This window comes from Sturnira hondurensis, unplaced genomic scaffold (genome assembly GCF_014824575.4).
Source record: "Sturnira hondurensis isolate 20B ecotype Veracruz unplaced genomic scaffold, ASM1482457v3 Scaffold0022215, whole genome shotgun sequence".
NCBI classification, from domain to species: Eukaryota; Metazoa; Chordata; class Mammalia; order Chiroptera; family Phyllostomidae; genus Sturnira; species Sturnira hondurensis.
The window spans coordinates 11,136,283-11,152,725 of record NW_028094846.1 but is presented as its reverse complement, the minus strand read 5'-3'; the positions used below and the strand labels follow the sequence as shown (position 1 = coordinate 11,152,725).

Below are 16,443 nucleotides of genomic sequence, written 5' to 3'. Positions count from 1 at the left end.
CGTGTTGTGAGAAATAATATTTCTAAGGATTAATTGACTGCAGAATGAGCTCATCAGCATCTAACAGAACCTCGAAAGTTCTCATAAACGGGTCGGATCCGTCAACAAGTAGCTTTGGTGTCTCTTCCACTTCTACCTTTGTGGAGTGATAATAGTGAAAAATGTTAATATGTAGCCTTTGCTTTTCTGCTGTTGTATATAACTTCCCCTAATTAGTGAAAGATATTGTCTCAAGATGAGGTCTGATGATAATAGCAAAGATGCTATCATTTTTTAGGTTAAGAAATCCAAAAACTATGCCCTTAATATCAAAAAGAAGAGGCAGCCTGAGTGAAGTAGCAAGCAGAGTTTTGCCACATCACGGGGAAAGGATGTAGAGGAAAACAGACCCCCCTTCACCCCAAGTTCAGGTCACTGGAGGAGGAGGTTCAACTAGGCTGCAGGAAGGAGGAGCTGCCAGGCTGGGCAAGGCCTGGAAAGACACCCAAGGTTGTGGGGGAGAAACAAAGAGATGGCACCAGAGGGTCCAGCCAGGAGCAGCACAGAACCTACAAGGGACATTGCTGAACTCTATTGGCCACTAGGACCAAGAAGAAGCACAGGAGCTGAACTAAGGGCCCCAACTCCACAGGCCTGGAAGCCCGAGCTTCCTACGACCCACAGACGAGGTGTGTACTGTGCATGCGAGGGCCACAGCGCTCAGGGTGGCCAGGAGCCTGAAACCGGGCAAGTGTCTGGAGAGGCTGGGTTACAGGAGTGGGCTCTTGTGGATACAAGCAATCTGCCCAATTCCAAGCCCTAACCCACACAAATGAGCCCATTCCCATTGTAAGCAGAGCTGGAGAAACCTGGGCTACCTTGCTGGCGTGGGGTCAGGAGGGTATCTTNTTCTGCTGTTGTATATAACTTCCCCTAATTAGTGAAAGATATTGTCTCAAGATGAGGTCTGATGATAATAGCAAAGATGCTATCATTTTTTAGGTTAAGAAATCCAAAAACTATGCCCTTAATATCAAAAAGAAGAGGCAGCCTGAGTGAAGTAGCAAGCAGAGTTTTGCCACATCACGGGGAAAGGATGTAGAGGAAAACAGACCCCCCTTCACCCCAAGTTCAGGTCACTGGAGGAGGAGGTTCAACTAGGCTGCAGGAAGGAGGAGCTGCCAGGCTGGGCAAGGCCTGGAAAGACACCCAAGGTTGTGGGGGAGAACTCTATTGGCCACTAGGACCAAGAAGAAGCACAGGAGCTGAACTAAGGGCCCCAACTCCAAAGGCCTGGAAGCCCGAGCTTCCTACGACCCACAGACGAGGTGTGTACCGTGCATGCGAGGGCCACAGCACTCAGGGTGGCCAGGAGCCTGAAACCGGGCAAGTGTCTGGAGAGGCTGGGTCACGGGAGTGGGCTCTTGTGGATACAAGGGATCTGCCCAATTCTAAGCCCTAACCCACACAAATGAGCCTATTCCCATTGTAAGCAGAGCTGGAGAAACCTGGGCCACCTTGCCGGCATGGGGTCAGGAGGTTATCTTCCATTTAGGGACCCTGGGAGCCCTCATTGCCGGAGAATCCCAGGGTGCTCTCAGGCAGCAAGTCCAAATGGGGACTGACTGCCACCGTTTTTAAAGCTGCCATCTCAGAACAATTTTTGGTGTGTGGGCTCCCTCCATAGGGGATGCTTTGCAGATGGCTGGGAACCTGAGGACGAACTCATTTCCTTCTCCAGGGGAGAGCAGCATTGTCATATGATCACCCCAACGGTGCAAGGGGTAAGCCTTCCATGGAGAGCCCAGTGCATGCCGCCCCACCGGCTGAGACACTGCTGAGCCCCACCTAAATGACACTGGGAAGTACCTCTTCCCTTTGCAATAACCCAGAATGCTCCCCAGCCTCCCAAACCAGAGGGTAGGGACCCTTAACAACTGGGCAATAACTCACCCCTGCTACACCTTAACTTCTGAACCAGAAAATTTACAAGGAAGAGAGGGATTCATTGAGTTCTCCTGGGAACTAGAAGCAAAAAGGAAACCAGGAAGATGCCCCTCTAGACTCCCTGTTCTGGCCTCACTGGGTCGTAAGCCTTGATATTTTAGTCCTGATGTGACTGGGAGAAAGGGAAGCTTGACAGAGGCTCCATCTCCTGGGGGCAGAAGTGAAAGAAGCAGAATGGGTGACAGAGAGACTGTTTAGCAATTTCCCAATAATTCAACTCTACTCGTCAGAATTCCGACCTTCCTTGACACTCAGCTATAACATTACGTGACATGGCAAAATGACCTGTAAGCCAGTTTCTTTGAATTTTAGATTATCATCTATAAACTGACCTGTCAGGACATTGTAGGATGAAAAAGAAAAGTATGTGAAATCAGCAAGCTATTGGATTGTATTCTTCATGCACACCAGAAAGAAGTGGGTCCCAGAGAGTCTACCACTTGGAAACGGGTTGCGGTGTGCACAGAGCAATGGGCTGGTCTACACAGACAGGAGACCTTGCAGACCACACGGGGGAGGCAGAGCTAAAGAAATTAGGAGGCAGACAAGCCCTCGTGAGCCCCACTGCGTGCAGCGTGTTGCTCTGTTCTACCAGACCCTGCGGAGGGAACTGCCTCTAAGGACCATGGGGATGGTATTCTGGTATCACACAGGTCCAATCTCATCAAAATGTATGCATTAAATATGTGCCCTTTTTTGCTCTCTTAAGTACACCCCAACAAAGCTGAAAAGGGGGATCTGACTTGCCTTTCGACAAATCATAAAGCAATCAAAACAAAGAACCCAGTAACAGTTCTCAGAATTCAATGTATTCAAGATGGCAGTTCCGACTTAGTAAGAGTAAGAAGAGGTCCAGAAAGAGAAAGGCTGAGGAGGGGGTCATCATGCTGTATGTAAATTGTTACGATGCACTAAACGTGACTAGCTGGTGTTCTGTGTGTGGGTGTTGGGTATTTCTGGAGACCCAAAGGCAGGATTTAGCACATCCATTTTTGCATTCTCCTGGAGGGGAGTGAGGGGTGCAGAAAGGGGAGGGTGAGCAGGCTGCCTTGGCTGGCACTGAGCAGCGTGAGGGGAGGTAGGGGAACCCTTTGGGGAGCTGAGGGTGATGAGGGTCATAGTCACATGCCTCTCGAGTGTCATTCACCTTTCCTCGGCACACTGCTCAGATGAGACTGGGAGAGGCCAGAGGGGAGAGGTGGGCACGCTGCCCTGTCCTCGCTGGGTCTGCTGCATCAGGTACGGAGCAGAACGCCTGGCCCTCCTTTCTGACAGCTCCACATCCCTCCAATTTCTCAACCACATGCTCCAGAACGTGCAGGTGACAGGAACCATGCTGGGCTCGCCTAGGGTCAGACATCAACACACGTAACGATACCACCAAAAGGAGAAGCCATAGACCCAGACCATGATCATGGCAACGAACACCACGTGCCAGCAGAAGAAGGTGGTGACAAAGACAATGTCGTTTTGGTCGTCGTCCATCCATTTATGGCCCGAGATAGGTTTGTACAGCATAAAGCCTATCTGCATCAGCCAAGAGCCAATCGTCATATACAGAAAGGCCTTCATCAGCCAGAGCTGTGGCACGTTGGGAGCCCACAGCTCCGCAATGACCACGAGCATCAGCAGGAAGATGGCCTGGGTGAGCAGGATGTGAGACTGCAGCTCCACTCCTTCTGTGTCCTGCGTATGAGACACCATCAGGAGCAGGAGTAGCAGCACGCCCAGAGCTTGGGCCCCTTGCTCCAGAGCGGCGCGCCTCTGCGGCAGCAGGTTCTGGCTCACCACGTCCACACACCCGCTCAGGAAGAAGGTCATATACATAGTGAGATGCTGCCACTGCTTGCGGTACAGAAAGTTTTTCTGATAATACATCTTGGTGATGAGCACAAAATGCCCAGGAATGCCGTGCAGCTCTTGGGCTACTAAAATGCAGGCGCTCAGTATCTTCACCAGTCCAACACAGTATATTTGCTGCAGCCTGGCCCATCTTCCTTTGTCCCAGGGACGCCGTGGCACATACTGAACGGGGCAGCCGCATATCGAGGCCCTGAAAACGAGTCGTGCATGATAAAGCCCATAGAAGAAGAGAGAAAGTCCTGGGTACAGATGACCCTCAAAGCCTCCCATGGAACTGAGCGCAGGTCTGACCAAAGGCAGAGGCAAGAGGCTGCGAGTGTGCAGACAGCTTCCTGTGGCTAACTTATATCCTCTATCCAGCTCACTGCATCCACATTCAGACGGGAAATGATTTTGGAGGAAGCCCAAACTTGGGGTCGGGTGGGTGTCATGGTTTCCGCTCTGGTCTTCGGCTCTGGCTCATCGATAACTACCCAACCATTTCCACACAATAATATAAGCTTATTCTCCAGCACAACGCCTGGGCACCGGCCCTACTCAGAGACTATGCTACGGGTCCCCCTTGCTTCTCTTCCCACTTGTTCTGGAAGCCAATGCTGCCTCCCTTACTTCCCACCCAAACTCCCAGAACACAAGGAAGGACTCAGAGGAAGCACGGAGAACACACAGTGTAGACTATGTCCCTTACAAGTCCTCACATATAACCTCGTACAGATGCTTTCCCCTGGGTATAAATAATCTTCAGAGCCATAAGTACACATGCATGGTACCCAATTATTTGAGCATTGCCAGGAAAATGTTCAGCCCTGAGAAGCCTAGATTCAATGTTACTTCTGGGGGGATCTATGGGATTTGCATTAGAATCAATGGATTGAGCAAAGTCGATTACCCATACCAACATGGGTGGGTTTCATCTGATCAGGAGAACAAAAGGCCGAGGAAGAAGGTAAATTTGCCCCTTTTTCTCCCAGCCTGTCTACTGCGTTTCGACATGGGTCTTCTCCTGCCCTTGCACTGGGATTTATAGCAGCATCATCATCCCATTGCTTTATGGGTAAAATTCCACGTCCTTGGAATAAGCTTGAAGGTTCCTTTGCTTTGTCCTGACCTCATTTCCAGTCCCTTCCCACCTGTATTTATTGTCTCCAAGCATATCAGAAACTTCCTGTTTGGCCTGGAATGTTCTTCCCATTCCACACTCTTTATCTAGGAAGCTCCTTTCTCCTTCAAGTCTCGGCTCAAGCACTGTCTCCACCCCACTGGGAAAGGTACCCCTCTGTGCAACTTACAGACATCTCTGTTGTTACCCTGGTCACGCTGTTTCAACATTCTCTACTTACTGGGAAGCCCTTGAAGTTGGAGACCACAGTCTGCATGCTTTGTCTCTTTAGAATCTAGCTCCATGCCTAGGAATGTCTGATGGAGAAATGAATAAACGTATGAACTACCAAACGAACACATGGCCTCTATCCAAAAATGCTTTATAACATAGTTACGAAGACAGAGCAGATACATACAAATGACACAGGTCACTAATCCTAAGAGCTAAGCTATGAGAGCGGAACAAATGACCAGAGCTCTGCAATTAAAGGAGAACAGGATCTTCGACTCCTTCATCCTTGGACACAGGAGATGCAGAATGGAAGGATGTGGATGACTTCACATAACGTTACCTTCTCAGCCAGAGACACAGACCCTTTTGCATAAGCCAAGGTTTCTCAACCCTTTTCTAAATCTCTTTCTCCACCTAAGAAACTTTTTTAACACGTGTTCCTTTATCACCTTCCCTCCATGAAAAGGTAGTATCTAAAATCATGATTTCTTTACCCTCTTGGGGGTGTGACATTGTCCCCACTGAGGGCGCATGGTGTCAACCAAAGGCGGAGTGTGATCCCAGCAAAGAGCCTGGTGATGCAGCACAGAGCTTACGCTCAGAGAATGTTTACCTTTCGGCATTGCTGAAAGGGTCCATTGGCACAGGTAGACCAGATGGCCTCAGAGATGATACCAAGTTCCGCATGGGTGTCCCCCAGAAAGGCGGGCATGGGTGGGAACATGGGTGTCCCCCTGTTCCCACAGGTGTCCTCCTGTGGGAAAGTCCTGGTATTTAATTAGGAACCTAATCTAATTAGGAATCTCATTTAATTAGGAAACTAATCTAATTAGGAATCTAATGTAATTAGGAAACTAAGTGATTAGGTAACTCATGTTCTACTAGAGACAACTGAGTGAAAATCGTTCTCCTCTTACTCCTTTCCAGCCAGTAACGGGGGTGACAATGACGTAAGGGAAGGAAGTGTCATCTAAAGGGGTGAAAGGAGTAGACACGTCTCAGGTTGGAGGGACCCATAACCAAACATGGATGGAAGGCAGATCAGAAGGCTCTGCTTGTCCAGATGTGGCAGAAGCAAGGATTTCCCCCTGTTGAGCCAGGCATACCACTGATGGGACACCCACCGAGGACGGGGAGGGAGAAGATGCCAATCTCACTAATCAACATTGTGCAAGCAAGGCTGCCACCGGGGGCGACCCCCCTCCGGGCACTACTGTAAACACTTGGCCACTCACTGACTCACCCCCACTGTGGTGGGCACAGGTGCGAACCTTGCCACTCATCATAACCATCTCAGGAGAGCTTCTTAAAAATACAGAGTCCTAAGTTTTCATCCCGACCCTCACGAAGAAGGTCTCTGGGTAGGGGCCCAGGGGCCTCCATTTGGAATTATACTTGTCTCCCACCACTGGTGATTCCAATGCAGGCCATCCTCTTTTTTTTTTAAGTTTTTAAAAAAGATTTTATTTAGTTATTTTTAGACAGAAGGGAAGGGAAGGAGAAAGAGAGGAAGAGAAACATCAATGTGTGCTTGCCTCTTGTGCGCCCCCTACTGGGGACCTGGCCCACAACCCAAACGTGTGCCCTGACTTCTCACTGAACCAGCGACCCTGTGGTTTGCAGGCCAGTGCTCAATCCACTGAGCTACACCAGCCGGGGCGAATGCAGGCTGTCCTTCACCTGATGCTCGGAAGCCACAGCACCGGACTAGGAAACACCCCCCTGGGGCTTAGGCTCTGCCCGGGCACTACCTCCCTGCCCCTGCCAACCCTCAGATTCACCCATGAGTGTGGGGCAACATCTTTGTAAAAACAGAACCCAGCAAGGCTTACCAAGAGATACTGCAATGCAGGAGAAGAGAGAGCAGGGAAGGGAGGAGGTTAAGAGAGGAATGAATAGGGGAGGGAGAAGGAAGAAATAGGGAAGGAATGAATATGAGAGGGAGAGGAAGGAAAGGTGGAAAGGAGAACGAGAGCTTAAGAAGGCTGAGAGAGAGCATGGAGAGCTCAGCAGAAAGAAGACCAGGAGGGCAAAGGCAGTGTCGACCCTGAGATGGGAGAGGCATGGAAAGAAGAAAGCAAAGGAGCCGGACAAGTAAACGATCCTTCTTGTCTGTCCCCGGGAGACATGACTGGTCAGTGATTAAGGGAATGGCGACTCTGAACTGTGTTCAAGACCTAGTTGCCTATTGCTAGGTAAGTATTTAAGATGAGGTGCTTATCTTCTTTAAGACTCATTCTCCTCCTAGGTAAGTATGGAATTGTGGGATTCCATTCAATGTTGAATTTAAAGCAGGTTAAAAATACACATGACTTTAAGTTGGTCATCTTAGGGCCGAATGAAACCACAGGGTCCACTTGAAACTGGAGTTTCAGAAAGAAGTGATTCGCAGGATGTCACATGGTCAGGGTCTTAGCTGGTAACAAAGGACATGCTGAGATGGTCACAAGCTGGCTGGCCCCAAGAAACACAAGGAAATCCCAACTCTGCAGGAGGCACACATGGAAGCTGGCTGAAGCTCTGGGCCCCACTTCCCAGCCAGCCCCTAGGCTGACGGGGTCCCAGGCTGCAGGAGAACCCAGCTTTCTGGCCGGCCCACTGGCTGGATCTCGATCTATCCCACTCTGCCCAATGCCCCAGAAGTATCTGTCAAGAGAAGAGGCAAAATGAGGGGTCCCAGGATTGGGGGGCAAAGAGAGCCAGCATCAAATAAATGGAGAAGTCTCTGCAGAAGCGTCTCACCCTAAGAGAAGCTAGGTGTCACACACGCGCCACCTGCCATAAAACACCCATTTGTATATGTCCTCAAGACTAGATGCTGCTGGGAAGTGATGCAAGAGAATCAGTTACTTCGAAAGCTGAGCTTCCTGGTGGAAGGGTGTGTTGGCTGCAGGGAGCGTGGATTCTGTATTAACGGAATCCAGAAACACAATTCATCTGTGTTCTTCATCCAGTACTACCTAAGAAGAAAGACTATTTGGGAGAAAATAAGTACCCTGTTATAGAAGTGAAAAATTTCTGGAAAAGGACAATTTCTCGAGCTTCTAACTGCTTTATTTTTCCTCTAACTGCTTTATTTTTCCTACAAGTTCATTTAGTCATCTGTGTTCTGAGCTGAGTTACCCCCAGCAGCTCTGATCCAGGGAAAGGGGCAGGGGTGGGGCGCTGGTTGGGGGAGAGTGATGGTTGGTGGGGGAAGTAATTCCGTCACTGGAAAGACATGTCCTCTAACGTCAGTGAGTAAGTGGGCCTTCTGGTTTATCTATTAGCATCCATCGGCCCCTCAGAACCTAAACACACCGATAAAGTTGGGTTTCTGGGTCTGTAAAGCCAAGGTCTTAGTCCGACTCAGGATGTATCCTGCCTTCCCGTGCCACCCCAGTGCAACTTACAGACATGGTCCTGCGCCACCCTCCTTTCTGCTACCCCAGCCACGACAGCTTTCTAATACTGCCCAGATCACATATTTGCATCGAAAGTGAACACCAGCACCTTAACCCACTGCACTAAATGTGTATTCGTCCCCTAGAATCAGCCAGACATCATGCTCTAAGCTAATATGAAAAAGAAGAATGTGGCGTGGGCACCTGTCCCCTAACAACTCAACATCACTACCAATGCCAGAGGGACAAGTCCCTAGGGGAGAGCCGAGCCCCCTGCCAAGAGGGTTCTGGTTGCGCACAGCAAAGAATTCAAGGCGTGCGCCAGACAAGAGGTTAAAGTGGAAGCAAGTGTATTATTGCACAGAGAGGACAAGCAAGAAAAGCCACGCCACAGACGGAGCAGTGGACTGTCCTTACCGGAGAAGGAAGAGACCACAGCCATTTCTGCAGGTGGATCTTTCCTACCTGTTTGTATGGAAAATGGCTGGTATGGGGAAATAGAGACTCGAAGAAGCACTGGGACTAACTTTAAGCTTTACAAGGTGTATTTTGTGGTCTGTCTGCCCTCCATGGTTTGGATAAACAGTGAGGTATGGAGGAGCAGCTATTAATCCATCTTTGCAGGAATTTTGTTTGTTCCAAAGGTTCCTTGTGGTCTGCTCGCATCTCGGGTCAGGCAGCGCATAGCAGGCCCCTGACTTAACTCTGCTTGCCTTTAGTTAATCTTTAGAGTCTTCATGCCCCTCTCCTATTTTAGTATCTTGCTACCCAAAGTGTGCCCCCTGGGCCAGCGGTGTCAGCATCGCCTGGAGCTCGTTAGAAATGCAGGCTCTCAGGTCCCCTGCTAGACCAGCCGAATTTAAATCTTTGCTTTACCAAGGTCTCCAGGTGATTTGTATGCATCTAAAGTTTCAGAGGCACCGATCTAGTGCCTATCTTGAAAAGACCCAACTAAAGCCATCTTGTATTAAATTTTATGACGAGGGAATAAACCAAGCGTGGTAGGAACATAGAGGAGAGTGTGATTAATTCTGATGGAGGAGTAAAGATTTGTAATGAAACTTAAATTCACTGGCCAACCCCTCGCTGATGGGGAACAGAGAGTAACTAGGAGCATCCAGGAATAAAAAATGGAGAGAACAAAGCTGTGAAGTGGGTGAAGCCATGGGCAGAGACAGCCTAGAACGGCCTGGAAGAAAAGTCTTTCAAAAGCTCCCGAATCTCACCCTGGGATGGACAGCGCCACTCAGCCCGTAGGTGCTGTGCCGTCCTTTGCATTGACGCAGATGGGGAGCCCCTCAGTACCCTTGTCAGGAGCCCCCCCCCACACTAGATAGATGCCGATCAATTCGAGGACAGGGAGAGGCCTCTTCCCAGCACTTGGCCCTTCGTGACCCTTCAGGGACTCTATTTGCAGTCAACAAAGGTGCCGATTCTCAGATCTTGTGCCAGGCCACCTGGTTCCTGGCAGCAACTCTGCAGAATGACCTTGGTAGGGAGTGGGTGCACAGATTCCCACTGATTTCCAGCCACCCAGCCTCTGGGGAGAGGGCTTCCCCCACCTCAGGCTGACAGGGAAGATGACTCCAAAGAGTCAAAAAAATAACAACAAATAAAGCGAAGGAACTGAGGCAGGGGTCTCGAGGCTGTGCCCCAGAGGCCTTGGCCTGGCCTCTAGCTGGGTGACCGTGAGCCTCAGGTACTCGGCCTTGAAATGGAGAAGGTGGGCCAGATGGTTCCTGGGGCCTTTCCAGCCCCGACAGCCTGGGATTCTGGAGCCTTCCAGTTTGAGAAAGGTCTGCCATTTGCCCCCTTTTCAAACTAAGATTAGATTGTCTTGGAATTTGCTTTCAGTGGCAAAATAAAACATTTTTCTTAGGGACACATTCTCTACCCAACTCACAGGGGTATCTGGGTTAGACTGCCCATCAGAGTTACATTTAGGGGGCAATACACACACACACACACACACACACACACACACACACTCACACATTATATATGTGTGAATATATATATATATGTATATTATGAGACAAATATTAAATACCTACTAGGCATTTTGAAGCAGAAGCTTGCGGTCTAGCCAAAAATGTTCTCATACATATTTGGAGAAATACGACACATACCAGTAAGGAAGAAAGGCATATATAATTCCATAGTAACGTGTCCTATTAATGATCATTGTTAGCATTTCACAGTGCTGAACCCTTTATAGGAGGTATCTCATTCCTTCCACACAAATCTGTCAGGTAAGAAATCGTTTAGGATGGTTTTGGCTACAGATGGAAAACCCTGACTCCACTGGCTTAAGCATTCGGAAATTTATTTTCTTTCTTAACGAGAACTCGAGAGGCGGTCGTGCAGTGACTGAATGGAGTCATCGAGGATCCAAGTTATTTCTACTTTTCCTCTCTGCCCTTCTCATTGGCCTTGCCCTCCAACAGGCAACCAGGATGGTTTCAAGATCCTGCCACACTTCCAGATACCACACCCTTACAGCATGTCCCAAGGCAGAAAAGAGAGCTTTGTTCTGTGAGTATCATATGTGTATTCACGACGGGGGCGGACCTTACCTGAAACCCTGGAACAAGCTTCCGCTCGCATCTCCCCGCCTGGACCTGAATCTCACGCCTGCACCTACATCATCGCCAGCAAGGAAGCCGCAGGGGGCTCAGCCTGCTTCGGTCCCTTCAAATGTGGCTGGTGCTCAGGTCCACCCCGTCTCATATGCAGGAGAGGGAGGGTAGCTAGCAAAACAAAAATTGGGGTTCTTTAGGGAGAAAGAAGAGGCAGGTGGCTGTTAAGAAGGCAGACAAATAATTATTTCCATTTTACAGTTGAAGAAACGGAGGTTTCCAGAACATAAGTAACTTGTTCAAGGTCACACAACTTGTAAAAGTTGGAATTCCAAATAGAGCCCAGACCCTGGAGCACATTCCAAGGCAGGTCAGAGGCACTTGCCCCCGCAGCCTTGCTCCTTTCCCTCCCAGCACGTCTGTGATTTGCTCTCCTCCCTCCTCCGGGGCATGGACTACCTTTTATTCATCTTTTCATTTCTCTTTTCCCCTGCCCTCTAACACCATGCTTACTTGCTTTTGCCATAAATCTCTACCTACTGTCCTTGTAAAGCATATCCTCTTGTTTTTACCTCCTTCTCGACCTCACCACTTCCCAGAACTCAGCCCGATTAGCAGGAAATATTCAAAACAAGTAAGGGTTCAGACTTGGGATCCCGACAACCCAAAGATTCGGTTCCAGCTTTACCACATAGGACCCACATGACTTCGGCCAAATGACTGAACCTATCTGAGCCTTTGTCTTTTTACCCATAACATGAGGGTACTCACCACACAAGGTTGTGGTGAGAATTGAATGAGACGGAGTTTAGCGCAGCCTTCCACGAACTGGAGTCACTGATTTTGATTAATGAAGGAATGGAATAAAAATGGAAACTCACATTTTCAGTTTCCTGAGCTTGGTCTACATGATCTCACCTGACCCTCAAAACAGCCATGTGAGGTCAAGGAGGCCCCTCCCTGTGACAGCTGGGGAAACTGAGTCTGAGCAGGGCGAAGAGCCTCTCTCTTTAGATTCCTCTGCTACAGTCTATGGTACTGACTGTGTGTGTCGGCTGACCCCGCTTGTGTGGACCAACCCCGTTATGGGTTGAATTGTGCACCCCCCCAATTCGTATGTTGAAGTCCTCACCCTCTAGCACTTGAGAATGTGACCTTATCTGAAATAGGGGTGTTACAGGTGTGATTATGTAAGTTAAAATGGTCACACTGGAGCAGGGTGGGTTCCTAATCCAACAGGACTGATGTCCTTATGAAAAGAGGAAGTCTGGAAACAGATTCAGGGAGAACACCCACGAAGACGAAGGCAGAAAGCAGGTGATGCTTCTAGAAGCCAAGGAATGCCAAACCAGCCAACCTCCAGAAGCTCGGGGAGGGGCATGGAAAGACCCCCCAACAAAAGGAGCCAACCCTGCCTGCCCCTTGATCTTGGACTCCTCACCTCCAGGACGGTGAGACTGTAGGTGTCTGCTCAAGCCATTCTGAGATGACATCTACACGACACAGCACTCTTGCTGTTGATACAGCAACCACGTCCCTCCCCTCTAGCATCCACGGGGAAACGCCACAGTCTGGTCCCTGTTCCAGCCAGGAGGGCCTCTAGGAGGAGGGCCACCCTAAGCCACCGCAGTCACTGTGTGTGACCTCAGACGTGAGCTCCTTGCATGGGCCCAGGACCGTGTCTCCCCCATTCAATCCTATCAGACCCCTGCTGTCCCCTCTGAGGTCCTGCTCAGAGGAGTGATGGCATCTACTTCCAGCCAGACCCGAGTCTCATGCTTGTCTCAGCCCCCGGCATTTCCCCAGGGCCGGGCTGCTGATAAGCTTTTTCGCTTCCCGAAGAAAGGGTCCTCCTGACCCCTCGTGCTGCAGCTGCGTGCGCACCACCAGGCAGGGTCTGCATTTTCGGGACAAAAAGAGAGCTGTCCACCCTCCTGAGAGACAAGGAAAATCCAAACTTCTGGAGCAAAAGGCCTATTGGCCACTCCGGCAGTGCGGTCAGGGCAATACCATTCACGCCTGGCCAGACCCACCCCCCTCACGGGCCATGCTGAATTTCTACGGCTGCCCACACGTGGCCGGCCCTGCATCGTTTCCACGGTGGAGCGGGGCTCTAACGCCCATGGAAACTTACCTGGTGTCTCCACTGTCCCAGCCAGCAGCTGATAACCTAACAGACAGCTGTAGTTCCGAGTGCAGATAAAGCCCAACACCACTGTTTAACACACATTTTCTTTGCCTTCTCACTCCCTCCATCTGTGCCCCTGCCCGATTGCTCTGTGTGAAAAGCCTCAGGGTCAGAAAGGACATTGAGTCACAATGCAATAATCTAAAAATTTCAGAAATGGCCAGGGACTCTTGTGAGTAGGATTGCCAAAGAGTGGACTCTAATCTGGGGCTAAGGGCTGCTCAGCGAGCTGAACCACCACGGTCCTGCCAGAGTACGTGGCTGCTTCTTTCCCACAGCTCTCCATTTACCCATCATTACTGACTACGCAAAACAGGATGGCATTTTAAATAAATGAATGGCGGTAATAGACACTCTCCTTAGGCGACAGACTCTGGAGCTAGTGAAGCCTCACAGTGAGCATTATCCTCATGTGACAGACAAGTAGTCAAGGTTCAGGGACTTGCGAAAGGTCATATAGCCAGGAGGTGAAAGGACCGAAGTCAAGCCCAGGTCTGGCTGAGCCAAAGCCTGGTGCTCGCCTTCTAAGACCCAGAATCACCACCCAGACTGGTCAGAATCTCAGGACCATATGTGACCAGGTGAATCACCCTGAGTAAAATACCCAGCCGGGTGACTGGTCAGTCACTGTGTGGGAATGAGAGAGGCTTACAGGCCCCTGCCTGAGACATCAGAGCCTGCTTTTAGTAGGCAGCCGAGAACGTTGCCCAGATTTCTGCAGAAACAGTGTTTTCAAGCCAGCACCCAATGTACTCACTCAGGAGACCTCCTTCTCCCCGCCCCTCCTTAAGTCCCTAACGTGAGTCCCGATGTCCTATTAATCTTTACTCCCAGAAGTTTATTCCCAGGATTGTCCTAACTCGGGGAAGAAACCGAAGGTTGGAGCTGGATTAAAAACATGCGTGTCTCTTGTCAAACAGTCTGGAGCTCGAGTCATCACCTGCCCAGCTGTGACACTTGGGTCAGAAACACTGCACGTAGGTGGAAAAACACAATGAACGCTACATTCCCACTATGACCCTGATGGCTCAAGATCTCAGGCTCCATCATGATTCACCAGACCCAAAATAAATGTCACAGCCTGGTACTCAAGGTCTTCGGTCAGCCTTGTCACCAGGTCCCCCTACTCAAGTCCGGTTGCTCCCCCAAATTTTCCGGCTAGGCAGGGATCCTCCCCCTCCCCCAACTCCTCCCTTGGTGCCTTGGCTGATGCCTGAAACACCCTCTCACCCCTGTGCTCCTCCTCTGATACCATCATTCAGGACTCAAGACAAGACTCCAAGAAGCCCTTCCTGACCAGTCCCTGTGCTTACGTCTCCTTTTGTTAGCACGTATTCGGGAGGCCAGCGTTCACCGAGCACACCCATGAGCCATCCTTTCTATGTGCTTGGCACTGTGCTGAGCGCTCGGCATACCACGCCATGGCCCCGCCTCCCTCTATTAGAAATCTCAAGAAGTTGTTTACGCTCATGTCTCAGTTCCAGTCCTCTCCTCCTCTTTTGAGCCAACTTCAAACAGACTCTTGGGCCCACCCTTCCACTGAAATGGTTCTTTCCAAGGAGTGGACAGCACTAGCCCCATGCAGAAACTGAGCTCACAGGAAGAGATTTTCCCTGGACTTCCCTGCCACTGCTCACACTGTGTGCCACCTGAGAGATCGCTGCTCACCTCTCCCTGTGCTGATCCTGCCAGTACGGTTAAAGGGGCAGCTCCCAATGAACTTCCTGCATTCAGCAGTCTTTGTTCCTTTGGACCTCCTTAGTGACATCTCAGTCCCCCTCCTAATGTGGCTGCTTCTTTTCTATACCTTGTTTCCTCCAGTGGAACATGACAACGGACCTTGGTACTACTCAGAGTGTGTAAGAGAAGCCTGTTAAACACTCACTGGGAACAGGTTCCTTGCTCCCAGTGGGTACCCCACACATGTTCGTTGAATGAGGAACACAGAGGCATCACAGAAGATGAAATCTCAGGTACCTGCTACCAGAGCCCCTTGTCGCAGCTCGAACGGACGAGATCTGAAGGTTCGCCGTCATCAAAAGCACACACGCTGGCCGGTCTCCAGGGGGCATCTACCCCGTGCTGGCTTCTGCTTCAAAGCTCCCCTTAGTCCCGGTCGCAGGTCTCTTGATCTTTCCCTGTTTGCTCATTAAACTTCATTCAAAACATGAAAAGATCCAGGACTGAATATTTCTCTGAGGCCGTGTTTTCTTAATGCAGCAACTGCAGATAAAACCTAAAAATAGTGCAGAGGTTGCCGGTTCAAGGCCAGATACCTGTAGCACCTGTTGGGGCCCGTGACCTCTGTTCACAGATGACATCTGCAGTCAAGTCAGCTTCAGCCGCACTCAGAATATCAGGAGAAGTAGACGATGTCTCTTGGAGACAGCATGATCTTCAAGGAGTTTCAGAGCTCTCCCAGAAAACCACTCCTGTGAAAACAGTCTGGTCTCAAGTCCTGAGTGTGAACTAAGGTGATTAGTAACGAAATCGGCCACCATCGTCTGGGTTCTCATGTGTGTCAAGGGTTGTGCTGAGTCTTTTTATTTGCAAGGGGCATCTCTTCTAATCCTCACAGTAACCCTCGGAGGTGACACTGCTTTTGACCCTGTATTACTTACAAGGGCAGTGGGGCTTAGAGAAGTTAAGTTACTGGACTGAGATCTTACAGCTACTGAATGGCAGAGGAGGTGACCAAGCGGAGATTTCACCCACAGCTCAGCAGCGCTTGAGTCTGCACCACTAACCACCTCACCCTGTTGTTCCCTGGGATACCCCAAAGCATTCTCGTCTTTCTTCGCAGGAAGGAAACACGCTAACCCCTACTTGCTGTACTCAGTGGGGCTGCTCGAAATGAGCTATCAGTGGTTTTTATTACATTTCATATATAAACATTCATGTTTTTGAGGAACAAAAGAATAGAGGTTGTCATATAAACTACTGGAACTATAAGAACCCAAGGACAACGTGGCCTACGGGACAAGCCTATGCAGCAGACCAAGGTTCCGGGATTTAGCAGGATTATTTGTCAAGTTTTGCAAAGCCAGAGCTGGAGGGGTAGGGAAAGCTGGGGAACACAGAAATGCAGTAATGTCACCAACTTCAAGTTCC

The 16,443-nt window shown here is 49.9% G+C and overlaps 1 protein-coding gene and 1 long non-coding RNA gene across 3 annotated transcripts in view; both read right to left on the bottom strand.

Annotated features, from left to right (window-relative positions):
- Positions 1 to 1,909: 1,909 nt before the first annotated feature.
- On the bottom strand, positions 1,910 to 4,386 carry LOC118979144 (transmembrane epididymal protein 1-like). The gene has a single exon (XM_037035121.1). The coding sequence runs from the start codon at positions 4,117 to 4,119 to the stop codon at positions 3,346 to 3,348; it is 774 nt and encodes a 257-aa protein (XP_036891016.1). The 5' UTR covers positions 4,120 to 4,386; the 3' UTR covers positions 1,910 to 3,345.
- Positions 4,387 to 11,122: 6,736 nt separating this feature from the next.
- The window catches only part of LOC118979145 (uncharacterized), a 29,880-nt gene continuing 24,559 nt past the window's right edge, over positions 11,123 to 16,443 (bottom strand). Inside the window, exons 5-6 of one of the 2 annotated variants that reach the window (XR_005064849.1) lie at positions 15,310 to 15,568; positions 11,123 to 11,315 (exon numbers count right to left, since the gene is read on the bottom strand). This is a non-coding gene — a long non-coding RNA (uncharacterized LOC118979145). The remainder of the gene's footprint in view (positions 11,316 to 15,309; positions 15,569 to 16,443) is intronic. The other variant, XR_005064850.1, reaches the window with a different exon arrangement.

Coding starts and splice junctions, on each gene's coding strand:
- LOC118979144 (XM_037035121.1), bottom strand. CDS start 4,119: ATGGGAGGCTTTGAGGGTCATCTGTACCCAGGACTTTCTCTCTTCTTC.